Genomic DNA, 23546 nt, shown 5'->3' on the forward strand with positions numbered 1-23546 from the left:
AGATAGATTTATTCCATTTTCTTTCTTTCTTTTCCTTTGTCTGCCTTTCCTTTTATTGGTATCTTTTCCTAGGTTAAGAGACACTGGCCTCTTACATCTATGGCTGCTTGTCTAGTTTTGGAATAATGGGATTTTGTAAACTCAGCACTGATAGGCCACCCATGTGAACAGTTCAGCCAACAAATGAGTTTGAACTGAATAAACCAATGGACTAGACCCCAAAAAATTCTGACCACACAATTCATAGGTTTCCAGCTTAAGGAAAGCAGTGGATAAAGAATTATCTATTTTTGCTCCTTGGCCAATTATGTTAGAAATGATCATCTCAAAACTCAGGCTTAATAGATTATTCTTTTGATGGGGGGTTTTAACATGATGTCTTCTGGTACATTTGTATTTTCCCCAGGGATGTCTTAGGAAGAAACCATCAAGATTGTATAATTCTAGAAAAATAGTGCTGAAGGAGCCTTAAAGACCACCATGTAGAAAATTGTTCATCTCATAGGATATTCCAGAATATTTATGTTACAGATTGTAACAAAAGCCCCGAGACCTTATTCATCTGAGTCAAATCATCGTCCAAAGAATCAACAAATGCTTTGAAACATTCTGGTATAACAAAATAATATTTAAAATGATTATCCAGTCCTCTCTCACAACTGCAGTTATCACGTCTATTACCAGTCGTGTGAGTTCTGTTTCCTTGGGGACACTCTTTAATATGAAGTTCTGGAAGAACAAACACATTATGGAATCTAAGACTGCCTTCACCAAGCAGCTGTCAAATGTTCACTAAAGGGGGTTTTTTGGCTCTTCTTTCTCAAACGTTTCTTTGTTCTTCAAATTCTCTGTTTATTCTATCAAATTCCTACTTAAACTAGAAAAATAGTAAAGATCTCATTTCCTGTGCTTGTAAATGCATTTGGAGATTATTTACATACTTTTCAAATAAATAACAGACATAGAAAAAGTATGCAAAAAACATAAGCTCAAATGTGAGTCTCCTTATTGTGTTATAGTTTCTTCGGTGCCTGTAGTACTTGGCTTGAGAAATAGAAAGCGATTATTAAATAGTTTTAATTTCAAACTGAAGCATGTTGGTGCTTTTTTAAGTTGATGAAATCACAGTGTTTTCTAAAACAAAAATGCCTTTTTTCCCTTCAGATCTTGATGAATGTCAGAGTGGAGAAGCCTGCTGTGCCCAGCTCTGCATCAACTATTTAAATTTAGGAGGCTATATATAAAAAAGCGTGGTTGTAAAGGCGGCTTTCAGGTCAGGCCTGATGGTTGTGGATGTGAAGGTAAATTCCTGAGGCCTAACACAAAGTAACTGACACCTGCTGCCATTGAGTCGATTCCGACTCATACCGACCCTATAGGACAGAGTAGAACTGCCCCATAGAGTTTCCAAGTAGTGCCTGGTGGCTTCAAACTGCCGGCCCTTTGGTTAGTAGCTGTAGCACTTAACCACTGCGCCACCAGGGTTTCCACACAAAAAAAAGTAACTGATGCGATGGATTAATCAGTGGAGGATGCACATCCTAAGGCAGAGGGCAAAGGTGGCGAAAGGAAAGGCTTCAACACTAAGAGACCTGGACATCCATGTGACTCTACCATTTACTCTCATGTGAACTTGGGTGGCTCATTTAACTGCTCTGAACCTCAGACCCTCATCATTAAAATAAATATGATAGCAGGATTAGTGACTAAGTTAATAAAATAAACACAAAGTGCCTACTACAGTGGTTGATAGAGAAATGACTCAATTAAAAGTAGCTTTATTATTATAATATTCATTGGTCTATAATCCCTTTCAGCTAATTTAATATATGTAGGCAAATGAGAGATTCTGGCAGGCCATAGCACCCTGCTCTAGGGATCACCCATGGCAATTAGAATTGACTGGAATTAGAAAGATGGTTACTGAAAGGCATTTTCAATGAGCTTTTTAATTAGAAAACAGTAGCAAAGAAGTGCCAGCTCATGAGCCACAGTTCAATTCTCTACCTGTGAATCCTTTACATAGCTAATATTAACATAGCTAATGCAAGTTTTAAGGTGAGTCATGTTATAATTTTCTAACTTATTTGTTAACAGTGATTCACCTCTCTTTCAGATAATTTCTAGTTTATGTATTTTTTAATCTACTATAAGTAAATTTGAATGCATAGAATAATTGACTTTTCTTTTTTAGTGTTAAGAATATTCATGTGAATCATTGCTGTGTTTTACTTTTTTAAAAAATTTGCCTGAAATGTATAATCTTGAAATTTTCACTTTGGACCATTATTACCACTATCGTGAACCATGTTTTTTTTTTTTTTTACATCAAAGCAAATATGAAAAGATTGATATCTATTCCAATAACAGTCAAATTAGGTAAGAAAACTTTAACACCTCAGAAAAAAAATAGTTTTTCTTAACTTAAAGAATTCTGTTGGAGGTGGGGCTGAGATGGCAGAGTAGCCAGATGCTTCCAGTGGTCCCCTTTACAACAAAGACCCAAGAAAACAAGTGAATCAATTATATATGAGGATCTGGAAGCCCCAAATAGTAAAGGCAAAGTTGAGTGAGTGGCAAGGGGAGGGAAAGACGGTTCAGAAGCAGCAAGGAGTTGCCAGACCTGACCTGGCAGGAATGGGCACCCTGCAGGCCAGATCAGCTGTGTGCAGTGAGACAAGCAGTGGGGCTTGAACTACGTTTCCACATCAGAAGAGACTGAGCGGTGAAGAGTCTACTCAAGCCTTTAGAACAAGTGAAAAGTGGCACTCAGTCAGCAAAAGATAAGTACATGTGTCTAATCTACCACACGGATCAAAAAAGATAAAATACTTGGGGATAAATCTAACCAGAGACGTAAAAGACCTTTACAAAGAAAAGTACAAGACATTACTGCAAGAAACCAAAAGAAACCTACATAACTGGAAAAACATACCTTGCTCATGGATAGGAAGATTCAACATTGTGAAAATGTCTGTTCTACCCAAAGAGATCTATAGATACAGTGCAATCCCCACCCAAGTTCCAATGCCATTTTTTTTAATGAGATGCAGAAACAAATCACCAAATTCATATGGAAAAGAATGAGGCTCTGGATAAGCAAGGCATTACTGAAAAAGAAGAACAAAGTGGGAGGCCTCACTACCTGATTTTAGAACCTATTATACTGCCACAGTAGTCAAAACAGCCTGGTATTGGCACAACAATGGATGCATAGACCAGTGGAACAGAATTGAAAATCCAGATGTAAACTCATCCACCTGTGAGCAGCAGATATTTGACAAAGGCCAAAAGTCATTTAATTGGGAAATGACAATATGTTTAACAAATAGTGCTAGCATAACTGGGATATCCATCTGCAAAAAAAAAAAAAAAAAAACTGAAACAAGGTCCATACCTCATACCATGCACAAAAACTAACTCAAAATCGATCAAGGACCTAAATACAAAACCTGAAACGATAAAGATCATGGAAGAAAAAATAGGGACAAAGCTAGGAGCCCTAATACATGGCATAAACAGAATATAAAATATTACTAACAATGCACAAACTTCAGAAGAGAAACTAGATAACTGAGAGCCCCTAAATATCAAACACTTATGCTCACCCAAGACTTCACCAAAACAGTAAAAAAACAACCTACAGACTGGGAAAATTTTTTTGGCTACAACAAATCCAATTAGTGTCTAATCTCTAAAATCTACAAGATATTGCAAATCCTCAATAACAAAAGTACAAATAACCCAATTAAAAAATGGACAAAGAAGGAGGGCATTATGCTGAGTGAAATAAGTCAATCATAAAAGGACAAATATTGTATGAGATCACTGCTGTAAAAACTCACAAAGGTTTACACACAAAAAGAAACAATCTTTGATGGTAATGAGGGAGGAAAGAGGTAGAGATGGGAAAACACTAAATAAGACAATAGATAAGTGTTAATTTTGATGAAGGGTAAGAGAGTACACAGTACAGGGGAAACCAGCACAACTTGTCCAAGGCAAGGTCATGGAAGCTCCAAAGACACATCCAAACTCCCTGAAAGACCGAATTGCTGGGCTGAGGGCCATGGAGACCATGGTCTTGGGGAACATCTAGCTCAATTGGCACAACATAGTTTATAAAGAAAGTATTCTACATTCTACTTTGGTGAATAGCACCTGGGGTCTTAAAAACCTGTATGCAGCCATCTAAGATACTCCACTGGTCTCACCCCTTGCAGAGCAAGGGAGAATGAAGAAAACTGAAGACACAAAGCCAAGAGTAGTCCAAAGGACTAATGGACCACATCTACCAAGGCACCCAATAGACTGAGTCCAGTATGAGATGGTGCCAAGCTACCACCACTATTCTGACAGAGATCACAATAGAGGGTTCCAGACAGAGCTGAAGAAAAAATGTAGAACAAAATTCTAACTCACACACACACCCACACACAAAAACAGACTTATTGGCCTCACAGAGACTGGAGAAACCCCGAGAGTATGGTCCCTAGACACCTTTATAACTCAGTAAAGAAATCACTCCCAAGATTCACCCTTCAGCTAAAGATTAGACAGGCCCATAAAGCAAAATGAGACTAAAGGGGCACAACAGTCCAGGGGCAAGGACTAGAAGCAGGAGGGGACAGGAAAGCTGGTAATAGGGAACAAAGTCGAGAAGGGAGAGTATTGACATGTGGTGAGGTTGTTAACCAATGTCATAGAACAGTATGTGTACTATTTAATAAGAAGCTAATTTCTTCTGTAAACCTTCTTCTAAAGCACAATAAAAAAAATTTAAAAATGAGCAAAGGATATGAACAGTCTCTTCAGCAAAGAAGACATTCAGGTGCCTAACAGATACATGAGGAAATGCTCATGATCATTAGCTTTTAGAGAAATGCAAATCAAAACTACAATGAGATACCATCTCACCCCAACAAGGCTAGCATTAATCAAATAATAATAATAATAATAAATGTTGGACAGGTTGTGGACAGACTGGAACACTTATACACTCTTGGTAGGAATGTAAAATTGTACAATCACTTTGGAAATCGATTTGAGACTTCCTTAAAAGGCTAGAAATAGAGCTACCATGGAATCCAGCAATCCCGCTCTTTGGAATATATCTTAAAGAAGTAAGAACCCTCACACGAATAGATACATGCACACCCGTGTTCACTGCAGCACAGTTCACAGTAGCAAAAAGATGGAAACAACCTAGGTGCCCATCAATGGATGAATGGATAAACAAAGTATGGTATATTCATACAATGAAATACTACGCAACAATAAAGAACAATGACGAATCCTCAAAACATCTCATTACATGGATGAATCTGGAAGGGATTATACTGAGTGAAATTAGTCAATACCGAAAGGACGAATATTGTATGAGACCACTATTATAAGAATACAAGGAAAGGTTTAAACACAGTTGAAAACATTCTTTGATAGTTATAAGGATGAGGAGGGAGGGAAAGGGGTATTCATTAACTAGATAGTAGACAAGAATTATCCTAGTCGAAGAGAAGGACAACATACAATACGGGGGAAGTCAGCATAACTGGACAAAACCAAAAGCTAAAAAGTTTCCTGAATACAACCAAAGACTTCAAGGGACAGAGTAGCAGGGACAGGGGTCTGGGGACCATGGTTTCAGGTGACATCTAGGTCAATTGGTATAACAAAGTTTATTAAGAAAATATTCTGCATCCTGCTTTGGTGAGTGGTGTCTGGGGTCTTAAAAGCTAGCAAGCGGCCATCTAAGATGCATCAATTTGTCCCAACCCACCTGGATCAAAGAAGAATGAAGAACACCAAAAACACAAGGAAAATATAATCCCGCGGGACAGAAAGGGCCACAGAAACCAGAGACTTCATCAGCCTGAGACCAGAAGAACTAGATGGTGCCCAGCTACCACCAATGATGGCTGTGACATGGAACACAACAGAGATTCCCTGAAGGAACTGGAGAAAAGTGGTGGAGAACTCAAATTCGAGTAAAAAGACCAGACTTAATGTGCTGACTGAGACTGGAAGGAACCCAGAGGACATGCCCCTGTACTTTTTGTTAGCCCAAAACTAAAACCACTTCTGAAAGCCAACTCTTCAGACAAAGATTAGACTGGGTTATAAGACATTAAGTAATACTTGTGAAGAGTGTGCTTCTTAGCTCACACAGATACATGAGACTAAATGGGCAGCTCCTGTCCAGAGATGAGACGAGAGGACAGAAAAGGACAGGAGCTGATCGAATGGACATGGGAAACACAGGGTAGAAGGGAGGAGTGTGCTGTCACATTACAGGGAGAGCAACTAGGGTCACATAACGATATGTGTATAAATTTTTGTATAAGAAAGTGACTCGAACTTTCACTTAAAGCACAATTTAAAAAAAAAGTTCTGTTGAAGGTGATAGGTGTGTTTCTGTATACCAATGGCCAAGCACTCAAGCTTTGCCATGTAGATAACAGCAAAGAACACAAGTAAGAAATGTATATATTCTAAACACAGTACAGCATATTACCATTTACTACATTCTGTCCAATTAGCAGGGCCAGAAAAAAAGAAGTCCAAAAATATGAAATTCATGTACCATCTGCTCTTAAACAGGGTGAGCCAAGAGAAGATTGTACGGTGTGAATGTATGCAGTTGTGTATATGCCTCCAAATGGAAAAGGTACCCATAATCTGAGACAAATCTCAGAAGCTCAACTTCATCTATGAATTTTTCGTATCATGAGTATATTGGCCAAAGTCTGGGCTCTGACTTGAACATAATAGTAAGTAAGCCACATGAGATCAAGGCCTAGGGTTCTTCCATCTCTAATATTCCCCACAACCCTTGTACAGAATTATGCATGGAAAGAGTGCTATTATAGATACTGAATAAACCAAGAGGGAATGAACATTATGCAAAATGGCACACAGCCTGAGACCATTTAAATTGTAAGTTCTTCATCAAAACCTCATGGCTTAGTAAGACCTTATCCATGTAGATGAACTACAGTGAAATTAACCTATAACCCACACGGTGAAATTAGGAATATGCAAAAGAAAAATAATTGGCAAGCTATACTTGAGTTAGCACTCAAGCTATGCTTTCTATATGGCAGTGTTGTTATTGTCCTACCACAGTTAATAAAGGTCCCAGCAGGAGCCTGCACATGCCCATCAGTTCATTGTGTCTATTTTATCTCTCAGTGCCTAAAAGCAAATGTCTTTGCAATTTTCCTAGATGTGGACGAGTGTCTAGATGTCAGTGTAGTCTGTGACCAACTGTGTATCAATTCTGTGGGAACATATGACTGTACTTGTGAAGAAGGCTACAGAATTGGAAGTGACAGAAAAACTCGCATCTGTAAGTCACTGTGAAGGGTTTTACTTTATCTCTTCTAAATGACTTCGATTCTCGTTTTGTTCTTTCAGGAGCAAAGGAGAGCATATATTCCTTAACTCAACCTGTCCTTCCCTTTCTATCTTCACAGACTGAGATCTTTCTTTTCCTTTTGTTCTCTCTGCTGCAGTTTCAACTCTGTGCTTGCTGCTTCTCAACGTCATTTACAATAGATTTTTTGAAATGGCCTTCTCAAAGAATTTTACCTTTTGGTCACCCCTTGCCTTTGCAGTCTAGTTCAAACTTTCTCTCATCAACCCTTGCTCAGTTTTTCTTTCTTTCAACCAGCATGCTGAACCCAGGTATCGTCCTGTGTGGTCTTAGCTTTAGACGATGATGGGCTAGAGGACTAAGAGGAATTAGAAGTTGTGAGGTTTCCAGGCCTTCTATTCGAGAGCCCACCTCAGCTGTTTCATTATGTTGTGGCCTCTCTGCCTCCCAAGTACGAAGATGAAGAAGATAAGGAGGAACAGTAGAAAGATATTCAAGGAGAACTTACTGCTTTACGCAAAGTTGGTAATAAAGGAATTTACCTCATTACACTCACTTCTTTTCTTTATTCTTAGAAAAGTCACATAAGTTCTTGTAAGGACGTTTAAAGATATTTCTAAGCTTCATTTCCATTTTACACTTCATCAGCCACCTTACATCTTACACCCTCACTTCTGCACATACCTACGGCCAACCCATTGCCACCGTGTTGAATCCCACTCATAGCAACCCTACAGGAAAGAATAGAACTGCCCCGTAGGGTTTCCAAGGCTGTAATCTTTACAGAAGCAGACTGCCATGTCTTTCTCTCCTGGAGGAGCTGGTGGGTTTGAACCGTTGAATTTTTGGTTAGCAACTGAGTGCTTTAACCACTGCACCACCACTCCTTTATTGTGCAAAGGGAAGAAAGACAAAAGATGGTGGATTTGATGGGAAGCTCTGAAGAAGTGACTTTTTCCCCCACTTTTTTGCTAACATCTTGTTAAAACTTCTGATGTTCACATGTCCATACAAATATTTTTAAATTAGTATAATGGGGAGAATGATTTGGACATTTTCCTTCTTCTAACTATTAAAGCCCAACTCCCAACCATAAGCCACTTTGATATTTACTTAAAATTTACCTTAAATAGCGCTAAAATCTGCATCTTTTCTAGATTCCAAAATACGGAGAGTCAATTGTCCGATATGTTTAAGTGGACCAGGGCAATCTTCAAAATTGTGAGCCATTTTTCTTTGTTTGTTTGTTTGTTTTTGTTTTTTGTGTATACAAGCAACAGAGCTCAAGCACTGGATCACTTCTGATCAAAATAAATTAGCATAACCTCTCTCAAAAGTAACAATTTTCAGCCAGTCTGCTGCTTTGTTTTTCTCTTCTTTGTAAAAGAGAACTACTCTTTGTTCTCTATTTGTTGTATTTTAACAATATCAGAACTTAATGATTGCTTTAGAATGCATTCAGTTGAATGGCAAAAAACATTTTCATGCTATAGTCAGTCATAATAATAGTAAGAAAATGCTTCTGCAGAAAAATGTAGATGCTTTAATGTTTCTTAATTAAACTCTCGATACTTTGGCTACTCAAAGTTAGAAGAGTTACAAAACAGTCAACATGAGCGGCTACAGTGAGGAGAAGGGAAGCCCAGGGAAATGAGACAACAGTCTCTGCTGCTTTTCCCATGGATCCGTTTGCCAATGGATGGGCTGTGCAGGCAGAGAGGCAATCTAAGAAACAGCTAAGATGGCTGGGAGCTAAGCACATTTTTCGGCAAAGTAGAGAAGTCTTGGTAAACACAAGAGACTTTCACCTGGAACATCTGAATGACCCCACCCATGTTGTTGTTGTTAGTTGCCTTGGAATCAGCTATGGTGCGAACAGTTAAGGATCGACTACTAGATCAAAGGTTGGTGCTTCTAACCTACCCAGAAGCCCCTCGGAAGACAATCCTGGCAATCAGCTTCTGAAAGATCACCGCCTTGAAAACCCTATGAAACAGTTCTACTCTGCACAAATGGGTCACCATGAGATCCCCACCCTGCTTTTTTTTTAGGTGCCATCCAGTTGGTTCTGACTCATAGCAACCCTAAGTACAACAGAAGGAAACACTGCCCAGTCATGCGCCATCCTCACAACCCTTATTATGCTTGAGTCCATTGTTGCAGCCACTGTGTCAGTCCATCTCATTGAAGGTCTTCCTCTTTTTCACTGACCCTCTACTTTACCAAGCATGATGTCCTTCTCCAGGGACTAGTCCCTCCTGATAACATGTCCAAAGTATATAAGATGAAATCTAGCCATCCTTGCTTCTAATGAGCATTCTGGCTATACATGTTCCAAGACAGATTTGTTCATTCTTCTGGCAGTATGTTCAATATTTGTCCCGAACACCACAGTTCAAACATGTCAATTCTTCTTTGTTCTTCCTTATTCATTGTCCAGCTTTCACGTGCATGTGAGGCGATTGAAAACACCATGGCTTGGGTCAGGTGCACCTTAGTCCTTAAAGTGACATCTTCGCTTTTTAACAGCTTTGCAGCAGATTTGCCCAATGCAATCTATCATTTGATTTCTTGACTGCTGCTTCCGTGGGCGTTGACTGCAGATCCAAGTAAAATACATTCCATATTCCAATTATCAATGAATGTTTGCTGCTGTTTCTTATTTTGAGTCATGCCACATCATCAGATGAATGTGCCAAAAGCTTTACTCCATCTGTGTCATTAAGGTTGACTCTACTTTGAGGGGGTAGGCCTTCCCTAGTTGTATTTTGAATGCCTTCCAACCTGAAAGGCTCATCAGACAATGTTCTGCACTACCCATAAGGTTTTCACTGGCCAATTTTTTCAGAAGTAGACTGCCATGCCCTTCTTCCTAGTCTTAGTCCAGAAGCTCCACTGAAACCTGACCATCAAGGGTGAACCTGCTGGTATTTGTAATACTGGTGGCAAAGCTTCCAGTATCACAGCAACACACAAGCTACCACAGGAGGACAAACTGACAGACATGTGCCCCAACCTAGAAAGGGGCAAAAATGGAAATGGAAGAAGCCTTAGAAAATAGCTAAAACGCATCCTGTCAATCCTTATTCAGATTAAGGTAAATTTCCCTCGAGAACAAAATGGATAAGTACATTGTTTATACAATGGAAGACACTGCACAGCCATAAAAGAACAAACTACTGTGCACACAATGTAGAGGAGTCTCACACACATAATACCAAGTCAAAGAAGCTGGACCTCAAAAAGCACATAATTTTTAAAAATATTTTATTGTGGTTTTGGTAAAAGTTTACACAGCAAATTAGATTCCTGTTTAACAATTTCTATGCATATTTTTCAGTGACGTTGGTTATATTTTCTACATTATGTCAACATTCTCATTATTTCCATTTGGTTATTCTGCTTCCATTAATCTAGCTTCCCTGCCTCCTTCTACTCCCCCCTCACCCCTAGTCTTCTCATCTTTGCTTTAGAGTAAATGTTGACTGTTTGGCTTCCTATAGCTGATTTTTTTTTAAAGAAGCACAGAACTCATATTGATACTATAACTCACAACTGATACTATTTGTTTTATGAGCCACTCTGTCCTTTTGGCTGATAGGTGACCTCCAGGAGTGGTTTGAGTTTCAAGTTTAAAGGGTATCTTGGGGCGATAGTCTCAGGGGTTCCTCTAGTCTTTACAGGTCCAGCAGTCTGCCCTTTTTTTTTTTTTAAAGAATTTGAGTTTTGTTCTACAATTTTCTCCCATTCTATTTGGCTCCATGTATTATATCCCTGGTCAGAATGGTCGGTAGTAGTGGCCGGGCACCATCTTGTGGTCTCAGGATAGATGAGGCTGCAGTTTGTGCAGGCAGTTAGTCCTGTAGACTAATCTCTTCTTCGAGTCTTTGGTTTCCTTCTTTCTTTTTCGCTCCAGATGAGTAGAGACCAATAGTTGTATCCTGGATGGCTGCTCACAAGCCTTGAAGACCCCAGATGCTACTCATTAAACTAGGATGTAGAATATAAACAGAGTATATACTTTTTAATTCCACTTGTATAAACTCCAAAAGTAAAGAAAGATAATCATAGTTATAGAAATCAGGATAACATTTAATTTGTAAAGCTAATGCAAGAAGCATCAAGTCAGCTCAAGGCTTCTGGTATTCTGGTAATAGTCTACATCTTGATCTGGGTGGTATTTGCATGAGGATGTTTACATTGTGGGGAAAAAAACTTTGAAGTATACAGTTGAGATCTGTGCACTTTTCTGCACATATATTAAATTTCAATCAAAAGGTTTACTTGAAAGAAAAATCTATGCATAAAAAAGATTGGAACGAAAAGTACAAGAATGTCATGAACACTTTTTTTTATTTTATCGTGCTACAGTTGAAAGTTTACAGCTCAAGTTAATTTCTCACTCAAAAATTTATACACATATTGTTCTGTGATATTGGTTGCAATCCCCACAATGTGACAGCAAGCCTCCCTTTCCACCCCAGGTTCCCTGTGTCTATACATCCTTTTCCTGTCCCCACCTGCCTTCTCATCTTGCTTTGGACAAGATTTGCCCATTTGGCCCATTTGATTGAACGAAGAAGCATGTTCCTCACATGTGTCATTTTATAGGCCTGTCTAATCTTTGTTTGAAAAGTGGGCTTCAGGGAAGCTTTCAGTTCTGAGTTAGCTAGCTGAGTGTCCTGGGCCCATAGTCTTGGGGTTCCTCCAGTCTCTCTGTCAGACTAGTAAGTCTGGTCCTTTTGGTGAATTTGAATTCTGTTCTACATTTTTCTCCTGTTCTGTCCAGGACTCTGTTGTGATCCCTGTCAGAGCAGTTGGCGGTGGTAGCCAGGCACCATCTTGTTCCTCCGGGCTCAGGCTGGTGAAGTCTCTGGTTCATGTGATTCTTTAATCCTTTGAGCTAATATTTTCCTTGGGTCTTCGATTTTCTTCATTCTCTTTTGCTCTGAACAGGATAAGACCAATAGGTATATCTCAGATGGCCATTCACAAGCTTTTAAGACCCAAGGCACTGCTCGCCAAAGTGGGATGTGGAACATTTTCTTTATGAACTATGTTATGCCAGTTGACCTAGATGTCTCCCAAGCCTATGATCCCCAGCTCCCAGCCCCAACTACTTAGTCCCTCAAAATGTTTGGATGTGTCTAGAAAACTTCTATGCTTTTGCTTTGGTCCAATTGTCCTGACTACCTGTATGTTGTTTGTTGTCTTTCCCTTCACCAAAGTTAACACTTGTCTACTATGTAGTTCGTGATTTCCCCTCCCCACTCTCATAACCATCAAAGAATCTTTGTTTGTTTTTGTGTGTAAACCTTTCCTGGAGTTCTTATAATCATGGTCTCATACAGTATTTGCCCTTTTGTGACTGACTTATTTCACTTAGCATAATGCCATCCAGATTCACACGTTTTGATATGTTTCAAGGATTCATCGTTGTTCTTTAACATTGCATAGTATTCCACTGTGTGTTTGTTTATCTGTTCATCTGTTGATGGGCATTTAGGCCGTTTCCATCTTTTTGCTACTGTGAACACTGCTGCAGTGAACATAGGGGTGCATATGTCTATTCATGTGACAGCTGTTATTTCTCTAGGGTATATTCCTAGGAGTGGAATTGGTGGATGATATGGAATTTCTATTTCTAGCTTTTTAAGGAAGCACTATATCATTTTCCAAAGTGGTTGTACCATTTTACATTCCCACCAGTGCTGCATAAGAGCTCCAGTCTCCCCATAACCTGTCCAATATTTGTTATTTTGTGTTTTTGGATTAGTGCCAGTATTGTTGGGGTGAGATGGTATCTCATTGTAGTTTTGATTTGCATTTCTCTAATGACTAATGAACCTGAGCATTTCTTCATGTGTCTGTTGGCCATCTGAGTGTCTTTTTTTGTGAAGTGCCTAATTAAATCCTTTCATTTTTTTAATTGGATTATTTGTCCTCTTGTTTTTGAGGTGTGAAGTATTTTTTTAATAATTTTTTTTGCTTGCATGTGTTTTTTTTTTAAGTTTACAGCTCAAGTTAATTTCTCATACAAAAATTTACACACATATTGTTTTGTGACATTAATTGCAATCCCACAATATGACAGTATACTCCTCCTTTCCACCCCAGTTTCCTTGTGTCCATTCAACTAGTTCCTGTCTCTTCCTGCCTTTTCATCCTGTCTGTGGACAAAAGCCACCCATTTGGCCTCCTGTTTCTGGTTGAACTAAGAAGCACAATCCTCATTTGTATTATTTTTTGTTTTATAGCCCTCTCTGTTTATTATTATGGACATTTGCAGCTGTTTATTCTCATTTTGCATCCTGTCACATCAGCGAATGAGGGTCCCGAAAGCATTACTCCCTTCACGTCATTAAGGTCGACTCTACTTTGAGGAGGCAGCTCTTCCCCAGTCATCTTTTGAGTACCTTCCGACCTGGGTGGGGGCTCTCCTTCCAGCACTATATCAGACAGTGTTCCGCTGCTATTCATAAAGTTTTCACTGGCTAATGCTTTTCAGAAGTAGACTGCTGGGTCCTTCTTCCTAGTCTGTCTTATTTATGCCTATTCCCAAGAAAGGTGATCCAACCAAATGTGGAAATTATAGAACAATATCATTAATATCACATGCAAGCAAAATTTTGCTGAAGATCATTCAAAAGTGGCTGCAGCAGTATATTGACAGGGAATTGCCAGGAATTCAGGCCAGTTTCAGAAGAGGACATGGAAACAGGAATGTGACTGCTGATGTCAGATGGATCCTTGCTGAAGGCAGAGAATACCAGAAGGATGTTTACCTGTGTTTTATTGACTATGCAAAGGCACATGACTGTGTGGATCATAACAAGTTATGGATAACATTGCCAAGAATGGGAATTCCAGAACACTTAATTTTGCTCATGAGGAACCTTTACATAGATCAAGAGACAGTTGTTCGGACAGAACAAGGGGATACTGATTGGTTTAAAGCCAGGAAAGGTGTGCGTCGGGGTTGTATTCTTTCACCATACCTATTCAATCTGTATGCTGAGCAAAAAATCCAAGAAGCTGGACTATATGAAGAACAGGACATCAGGATTGGAGGAAGACTCGTTAACGATCTGTGTTATGCAGATGATACAACCTTGCTTGCTGAAAGTGAAGATGACTTGAAGCACTTACTAATGAAGATCAAAGACCACAGCCTTCAGTATGGACTGCACCTCAATGTAAAGAAAACAAAAATCCTCAATACTGGACCAATGAGTAACATCATGATAAACGGAGAAAAGATTGAAGTTGTCAAGGACTTCATTTTACTTGGCTCCACAATCAACAGCCATGGAAACAGCAGTCAAGAAATCAAAGATGCATTGTATTGGGCAAATCTGCTGCAAAGGACCTCTTCAAAGTGTTGAAGAGCAAAGATGTCACCCTGAAGACTAAGGTGTGCCTGACCCAAGCCATGGTATTTTCAATCACATCACATGCATGTGAAAGCTGGGCAATGAATAAGGAAGACCGAAGAAGAGTTGACACCTTTGAATTGGGGTGTTGGCGAAGAATATTGAATATACCATGGACTGCCAAAAGAACAAACAAATCTGTCTTGGAGGAAGTGCAGCCAGAATGCTCCTTAGAGGCAAGGATGGTGAGACTGTGTCTTACATACTTTGGACATGTTGTCAGGAGGGATCAGTCCCTGGAGAAGGACATCATGCTTGGCAGAGGACAGGGTCAGCGGAAAAGAGGAAGACCCTCAACGAGGTGGATTGACACAGTGGCTGCAACAATGAGCTCAAGCATAACCACGATTGTAAGGATGGCGCAGGACCGGGCAGTGTTTCATTCTGTTGTGCATAGGGTCAACGTGAGTCAGAACCGACTCGATGGCACCTAACAACAACAACAACAGGAATTTTGTTGAGAATTTTTATGTCTATAATCATGAGAGATGTTGGTCTGTAGTTTTTTTGTTTTTTGTTTTTTGTGGTGTCTTTTCCTGGCTTTGATATCAGTGATATGCTGGCTTCATAGAATGAATTTGGGAGTATTTCTTACTTTTCCATGCTCTGAAATACCTTTAGTAGTATTGGTATTGGTGTTAGCTCTTCTCTGAAAGTTTGGAAGAATTCTCCAGTGAAGCCATTGGGCCAGAGCTGCCTTTTTTTGTGTGGGGGAGGGGGAGTTTTTTTTATTACCTCTTTAAATTTTTTTTTTATGGGTCTGTTTAGCTTTTCTATCTCAGTTTGTGTTAATTTAGGGAGGTAGTGTGTTTCTAGAAGTTTGTCCATTTCCTCTAGGTTTTCGAATTTGCTGGAGTATGATTTTTCATAGTATTCTGTTATGATGCTTTTTATTTCAGTTGGATCTGTTGTGATACCTCCTATCTCGTTTCTTATTCAGGTTATTTGCTTCCTATCCTGTTTTTCTTTCATCAGCTTAGCGGATATTTGTGGATTCTGTTAATCTTTTCAAAGAACCAACTTTTGGTCTTGTTGATTCTTTCAATTATTTTTCTGTTTTCTATTTCATTTATTTCTGCTCTAATCTTTATTATTTCCTTTCTTCTGGTGCTGAGGGCTTCTTTTGCTGCTCTTTTTCTGTTTGTTCGAGTTGTAGGGTTGTTTTGGGTTTAGCCCTTCTTTTTTGATGTTTCTGTTTTTTTCTGTTTACAGGTATAAATTGATCTCTAGGCTCTGCTTTTGCTGTGTTCCATTGATTTTGATAAGATATGTTTTTATTCCCTTTTGATTCTATGAATTTTTTTATTCCGTTCTGGACTTGTTCTCTTATCCAGTAGTTTTTAAGCAAGGTGTTGTTCAATTTCTATGTATTTTTTTTTCTTTGTTGTTTCTGTTATCGGTTTCTGTTTTTATGGCATTATGATCAGAGAAGATGGTTTGTATTATTTCAGTGTTATGGGTGTTGTTAAGACTTGCTTTGTGGCCTAAAATGTGGTCTATTCTGGAGAATTTTCCATGTGCATTGGAAAAAAATTTATGCTTTGCCATCGTTGGGTGAAGTGTTCTATATACATGTATGAGGTAAAGTTGGTTGATTGTGGCATTTAGATCTTCTGTATCTTTGTTTTCTTTCTAGATGTTCTGTCCTTCACTGAAAGTGGTATGTTGAAGTCTCCTAATATTATTGCAGAACTATTTTCTTTTCAATGCTGTTAGAGTTTATGTATTTTGGCACCCTACCATTGAGTGTGTTTATGTTTATTGTGACTATGTCCTCCTGGTGTATTGACTTTTTAATCATTATGTGGTGTCCTTCCTTATCCTTTATGGTGGTTTTTGCTTTGAAGCCTATTTTTATCAGAAATTAATATTGCCATTCCTAATCCTTTTTTGGTTGTTGTTTGCTTGATGTTTATATATTTTTTATCCTTTGAATTTTAATTTATGTTTCTGTGTCAAAGGTGTGTCTTTTGTAGATGGATCATGTTTTTTAATTCATTTTGCCATTTTCTCTTTACTGGTCATTTACATTCAGTGTAATTTTTGATAGGTATGAGTTTTTTTTTTTTTTTTTTATGAGTTTACTGCTGTCATTTTGTTGTGTTTGTGTGTGTGTGTAGTGTTGATGGTTTCTTTGTTACGCTTAATTTTGTGTGCTGAGTTATTTTTATTTAAGTATTTTCTTTGCATCTCTTTCATTATTGTTGATTTTGTGTTTCCTAGTCTTTATGTCTTTTATCTTTTTTATTTTGATAAGTGCATTTGTTAGCTTCCTTTGTGGTTACCTTGAAATTTACGTTTATTTTTCTAAGTTTAAACTAGTCTTCCTCTCCATATGGAGGTTCTATGAGTATACCATTATTCCCTCTTTTTTGTTTTGACATTGTTGTTATTTACATATCAATGTCTCTGGTTCACTGTTTTCAGTCTTTTCGCTTTCTTTTGTTTTTGTAAATTCCCTATCTGCATTGGTATCTGAGTGATCTGTGCCCTAGTCTTGAAATGTTGTCTGATGTTGTTCCTTCTTTAACTGGAGGACTCCCTTTAATATTTCTTGTAATTTTGGTCTGATTTTTACATATTTCCTTAATCTGTTTATCTGAAAATGACCTAATTTCGCCATTGTATTTGAGAGAAAATTTTGCTGGATATATAATTCTTGGCTGGCAATTTTTTTCCCCCTTTAAGGCTTTATATATGTCATCCCATTGCCTTCTTGCCTACATGATTTCTGCTGAGTAATCAGGGTTTATTCTAATTGGTTCTTCTTTGTAGGTGACTTTTCATTTATCCCTGGCCACTCTCAGGATTCTTTCTTTGTCTTTGGTTTTGGCAAGTATGATTATGATATGTCTTGGTGACTTTCTTTTGGAGTCTATACTGTGTGGGGTTTGTTGAGCTTCTTGGAAAGATCTTTTTGTCTTTCATCATATTAGGGAAGTTTTCTGCCAGCAAATCTTTGACAATTCTCACTGTATTTTCTGTTACCCTCCCCCGCTTTGTGATAGTCTTATCACTCGTAGGCTTTTCCTCTTAATAGTATCCCACATAATTCTTAGGCTTTCTCCATTTTTCTTCATTCTTTTTTCTGCTTTTTCCTCAAACAAATTGGTGTCAAGGGATTTATCTTCAATCTCACTATTTATGGCTTCCATTGTCTCAATTCTGCTCCTATGACCTTCTGTTGAGTTGTCTAATTCTGAAATTTTATTGTTAATCTTATGGATCTCTAATTGCTGTTTTGTGTGGTTTCTAGCAACCTGTTTGTTCTTTTGTTTTGTTCTTGTGTTATTGTCCTGAATTCTTCTATTGCTTTACCTGTGTGTTCCTTGATTTGGTCTGAGTTTTGCCTGATCTCCTTTTTGATCTCTTGGAGAGCTCTGTATATTAGTCTTTTGAATTCTTTGTCAGGAAACTCCATTGCCTTATCTTCCTCCAGGAGATTTTCTGGTTCTTTAATTTTCGTTGCTGTTGGAGACATCTTGTCCTGCTTCTTTATGTGATTTGAGATTGACCTTTGTCTCCAAGGCATCAATAAGTTATTATATTTATATATTTACTTATAGTATTTTTGTTTACTGAATCCTGAATTTTTGTTTTGATATGTCCAAGTAGTCTGGGCCTGTGTGCTACTCTGATCATTAATCTTGCCCTACTGAAGCTCTCATCTCCTGTCTCCAGGTGGTCAGAGCATCTACCAGGTGTGTGAGCCTGGGAGTCTGTTTATTGTTCTTGTAGGGGTGCTAATGATGTAGGCAGCAATTTTTGGTGTAGTGATGAATATGCCCTGCTGGTTACCTCACGATGGGTACAGGGCATATTCTCCCAGGTTGCTGGGTTGGGTGTTGTGTGTGTGCTCTGCTGCTTACCACTTCATCGGAGCATGGGTACCAAGGTCATTGGTCACTGAAAGTGTGGTGCAGAGACTATCATCTACAGTCCTGGGAGGGCAGCACTGAATTGGGGCATTCAGAGCAGGCACAGCTCTCTGGTTACAGTGGGGAGCAATATGGGGGGCAAGGCTGCCCCCATATTGCCGCCGGGTGCCCAGATGGAGGACATGCCCTTTTCCACTAGAGCACATAGTGGGGCAGACGGGAGAGGCAGTGCAGCCAGTCCTTGGGTGCCTGGTGTTGTCGGCTGGAGGGATTGGTAGTTGCCACTAATTCTCAGGCTCCATGGATGATTCGATGGAGTGGGTTGTACCACTGGCCCTTAAGCCCCCAGTGTGGGTGAATGAGTACCCTTCTTCGGATGCGTGGTGGTGTCAAACACCACCAATCTGCAACTCTAACTGGGCTGCTGCAGGTAAAAATGGGCTTCAGGTGGATGCCCTACGTATTTTGTCCTAATGAGAACGTACTACCTTGGATTGGCCAACAAGGCACTGGTGTGGGTAATCAGCAGGAGTGAAGGGCATTGAAAGTCCTTGGACCCCCTATACCAGTGGTTGGGTGAAGTAGCGGGTGCCTCCGGAACCAGGCTGTGAGTTCCAGGCTTAGGGGGTGTGTCAGTGTTGAATGCAGCTGGGCTGGTTTCAGAGTCGGGAGGGAATGGTTGAGGAGAAAGGAGCACCCCTTGGCTATGGAGCTCTGATGGGGGAAGAGCTATGGTGTGTGCACGGTAGGATGGGAGTTTGCACTTAACTTTCTCAGTTCTGGTGTTGCTCCTGTTTGGTTATGGAAGTGCATACAGATTCTCTGCTGCTTGGTTTCACCAGATGGGGTGGGTTTTGGCTTGGGATATTGCTGTTTGCCTCAACCTGTGTGTGCTGTGCAGATTCAGCTAACAGGACACTTGCGATCTTTCCATCTGTAATTTCCTGTTTCCACTGTTTTTGAACTGTTTCTCCTTCCACTTGCTACTCGGTTCAATTCTTCAGCTTAGTCTTTGATGCTTAGGGTCTCTAGATTTTCATATACATCAAATTCACTTGTTTTTTCGGGTCTTTGTTGTAAGAGGGACGACAGAAAGCATCTGACTATTCAGCCATCTTGGTCCCCCATTGATTACTTTTGTGTTCTGGAATTAGTGGTAATTTCTTTTCACCTTTTTACTTTCTTAAATATTCTTTTGGGACTATGTGTTATTTTTACAATTGAAACAGATAAAATAAGCCCTTTAAAAATATATCTTTTTGCTCTTGTCCTTTTCTGGGACTTTAGGAAATGTGCTCCCGGGTCATGATTTTCTTTGGGAAATTAGGGGTTTCATTTCCTTTTTTCAATTATGTAAAACCGTAATGGATCAACTAAGATGATATCACATTCCAGTCTGTTTAGATGACACTTTCGGACATGACTGCAGTTTGAGCTGTGAGGACTGCACGAATGGAGGCAAATAAGGAAGGGAGGAGGGGGTGCACCTGCCTGGCTGGCTGGGTGGCCTTCTTTGCAACGAAAGTAAGTGATATCCTGGAGAAATGGCGCAGGTACACCAAATTACAGGTAGTGAGCTCTCCTTTACATATTCTTCCTAAAATGTTTCAATAAGGTAAACAATTGATATGGGTGAAACCAATTTATTTGTTGTACATAAAGAATGGCTATAAAATGCTGAGGTTTTAAACTGAACATGAGATTAGAGGGGGGAGATTTTGTGTTCCCTGGGAAACTTGATGTGCTGTATTTTGTTTATCCATGAAATGTAAAAGTTAATAAAGATCTCTAATATTCTAGGCCTATAAAAATCCCTTCATTTAAATAAATCACTAGGCCCTTTCAAGCTATTCCCAATGTAAAAGAAAAAAGCAAAGAATTTGTGATACAAAGGGCAATTAAACAGAATTGCATGGCTGTTGGCTGTTTGTTTTTCTTTGTGTGTGTGTGTGTGTGTGTGTGTGTCTCTTTCTTTTGTAAAATGGTGTTAGCACAGCCAATGACACTTTTAAAAATGTTTTATACGAGTCTTCCAAGAGAAAATATCAAAGATTTAAAAAATTATACCCTCCCTCCAAGTCTCTTCCTTCAGATTTTAGTTGAAAGTATACTTTCAGGAATTAAAACTGCCAGGTAGCAAAACCGGAATATATTGGCAGTCTTTATTTTTGTTCCCTCTTCTAAAATTTATTTAATAAATGTTTTTTAAGAAAAGGTTTGTCCTCATCTTTATGATTTGCTTGGAGGATGATGTAAGAGATTTTCTTTTAAAACCCCTGCACGTGGAAAGATAGAAGACAAATATTTTTTCTGTTATGATATAGATGCAGAACTTAGTCGTAAAATAGTGAACTGATTTAGCCGAGGTTACTCGTTTTTTTTTTTAACTCGTTAGAGTTTTGAGAACTTCCTCAAGCAGTCCTCTGATCGCTTTTCTCTCCTGCTCAAAAAAAAACTTTAAGGACGTCCCGTTTCTTGACACATAAAGTGTACACTTCTTATTCAGTCACTGGCAACCATCTAAAATCAGGTCTTATAATCCTTTTCACTCTTTATCTTAATCACAACTCTTGATCCAGCCTATTATTCCCAGCAAACTAAACCACTTACTGCTTAAAGCCTTGTACTTTTCAGCTTACGTACCTTTTGTTAAGCTGTTTTCTCCATCAGATTGCCGTTCTCCTTCCCCCATTTCCACATGCTCAACTCCAATTGTCATTTAAGGTCTATTGCCACCTATTGTGTAAGGTGCCCTCATGGCACAGTGGTTAAGCACTCAGTTGCTAACTGAAAGGTCAGTGGTTTGAACCCACCAGCCACTCTGTGGGAGAAAGATGTGGCAGTATGCTTCCTTAAAGGCTTGCAGTCTTGGAAACCCTATGGGGCAGTTCTTCCCTATCCTGTAGGGTCGCTGTAAGCAGAATCGACTTGGCAACAATGGATTTGGTTTGGCTTGCCACCTGTTGTATGAAGCTTTATGTGATGTTCCTTGTCTCCCACAATTATTTATCTTTTCTGTGGATTTTAAGTCACTCTTTCTCTACATTGCATTAAAAGTTAGCCGTGTTCCTGTTCTATCTCCCTCACTAGACAGACAGCTCACTGAGAGCCAGGGCGACGTCTTATTCACTGTACAAATCTCCATCTGAACAAATGAATGCAACTCAGTATTGAGAATTCCAGCTATATTTGCCTGCAATTTGACACATTCAACTATATAATATTTAGGTTGAATAAATGTGATTTTATTATAATTGGGAAGTAATTTTTTTTTACATCGTTATGTTTTGTAGATAAATATCTTCAGTATTTCTTCCATAAGGCATGCTACCCAAACATGGTAGCAAGAGAAATGAAACTAAAATACCTGTCTCAGATAAGTCAGAATAAAACATCACCAATATAAAATTCATACAGAAACTTGAATATGGATTAGCTGATAAAATGATACCATTGCCATTGAGTCCATTCTGACTCACCAAACCAAAAGAAAAACAAATGCAGTGCTGTCAAATCGATTCCAACTCAAAGCTACCCTATAGGACAGAATAGAACTGCCCCATAGGGTTTCCAAGGCTGTAAATATAATTACAGAAGCAGACTGCCACATCTTTCTCCAGTGTAGCATCTGGTGAGTTCGAACCAATGACCCTATAAGGACAGGGTAGAACTGCCCCATAGAGTTTCCAAGCCTGTAGTCTTATGGAAGCAGATAACCACGTCTTTCTATCGAAGAACAGCTGGTGGATTCAAACCTCTAACCTTTTGGTTACCAGCTACCACCAACCTTTTGGTTAGCAGCCGAGTGGCTAACCACTATATCACCATGCCTCCTTAAAATGAAAAGATGGATTTTCCCTTGGCTTTGGAACACCTTGAGGCTCTCTTAAGTGCTAACATGGCACTTTAAAGAGAATCCTGTCCCTCAACACTGAAGCTTATATTTTCCTTGCATTTCTTCTCTATTTTTTTTTTTTATAATGAAGACAGAACAATCTAATTAGAAGAAATAAAAGAAAAATGTTCTCTAATTTTAATCACCTCCTATCAACTCCATGGCAATGGGTTTGATTTGGTTTGGGATTCACTCCATTTCAGTGATGGAGGGAGCCCCAGCCTAGCATTATGGGGACAGCCAAACCCAAGACATTAGGAATGGGCATATTAGATCGAGAGCAATTTATTAGTCACATAGACTCACAGCTCAGGGAAGGAGGACACCACACATCATGCAAAACCACATGGGAGTCTCAGCTTGAAACAGTGAACAACCAGGGGCTGTGGGAGGCAGGCTTTGTAATATCAAGAGGTTGAATTGTCCCCTAACTCCCTAGGATACCATTGGCTTGTTTGAATACTTCCATGAGCTGGAAAGGAACTGGAGTCCAATTTTTAGGGATAAGCAGGAACTGTGCCTTGACCCCATGATATAGACTGTTGCTTGGATAGGGGACCTTGGGAGGGGACCTTGCAATTAGGACACTCCAGTCCTTTCTGGTTTCCACCAGATGCTGGTGCAGAACATAATATTGGCTCTTAATTTTAGGCCTTACAACAAAGGTGGAGACGTTTTCTTGAAAATTCCTACAAACTGCAGTAAATGGAAGTGGTCAGTCATTCATCACTCATACTTTTGAGAATACGAGCTCTTAAAATACAGCATGGAAATTAAAAAAAAAAAAAAACAACTTTCAACATGGGTCTAGAAAGCTGGTTTGTGCTCTGAGTAGATCTTCTGGCCAAATACCTTTATTAGTGTATATGGAAATGTCTACTTTGACGTGTCAAGAATTTCTCTGAGTAATTATAATGAAACTTTTTTAAAATTCCACGTATTATTTAGTTTTCATAGCTGTGTTC

At 39.1% G+C, this 23546-nt stretch overlaps 1 protein-coding gene across 1 annotated transcript in view; it reads left to right on the forward strand.

Moving 5' to 3' along the window:
- LOC104846456 (EGF-like and EMI domain-containing protein 1) overlaps positions 1–20944 on the forward strand; it is a 105517-nt gene extending 84573 nt beyond the window's left edge. The window contains 4 exon segments of the mRNA XM_064275377.1: positions 1165–1238; positions 1241–1301; positions 7709–7900; positions 20082–20944. Coding sequence (XP_064131447.1) covers positions 1165–1238; positions 1241–1301; positions 7709–7900; positions 20082–20152 — 398 coding nt within the window. The 3' untranslated portion in view covers positions 20153–20944.
- The last annotated feature ends 2602 nt before the right edge of the window (positions 20945–23546 follow it).

The sequence above is a fragment of the Loxodonta africana genome, chromosome 23 (assembly GCF_030014295.1).
Source record: "Loxodonta africana isolate mLoxAfr1 chromosome 23, mLoxAfr1.hap2, whole genome shotgun sequence".
In the NCBI taxonomy this organism is placed as follows: Eukaryota; Metazoa; Chordata; class Mammalia; order Proboscidea; family Elephantidae; genus Loxodonta; species Loxodonta africana.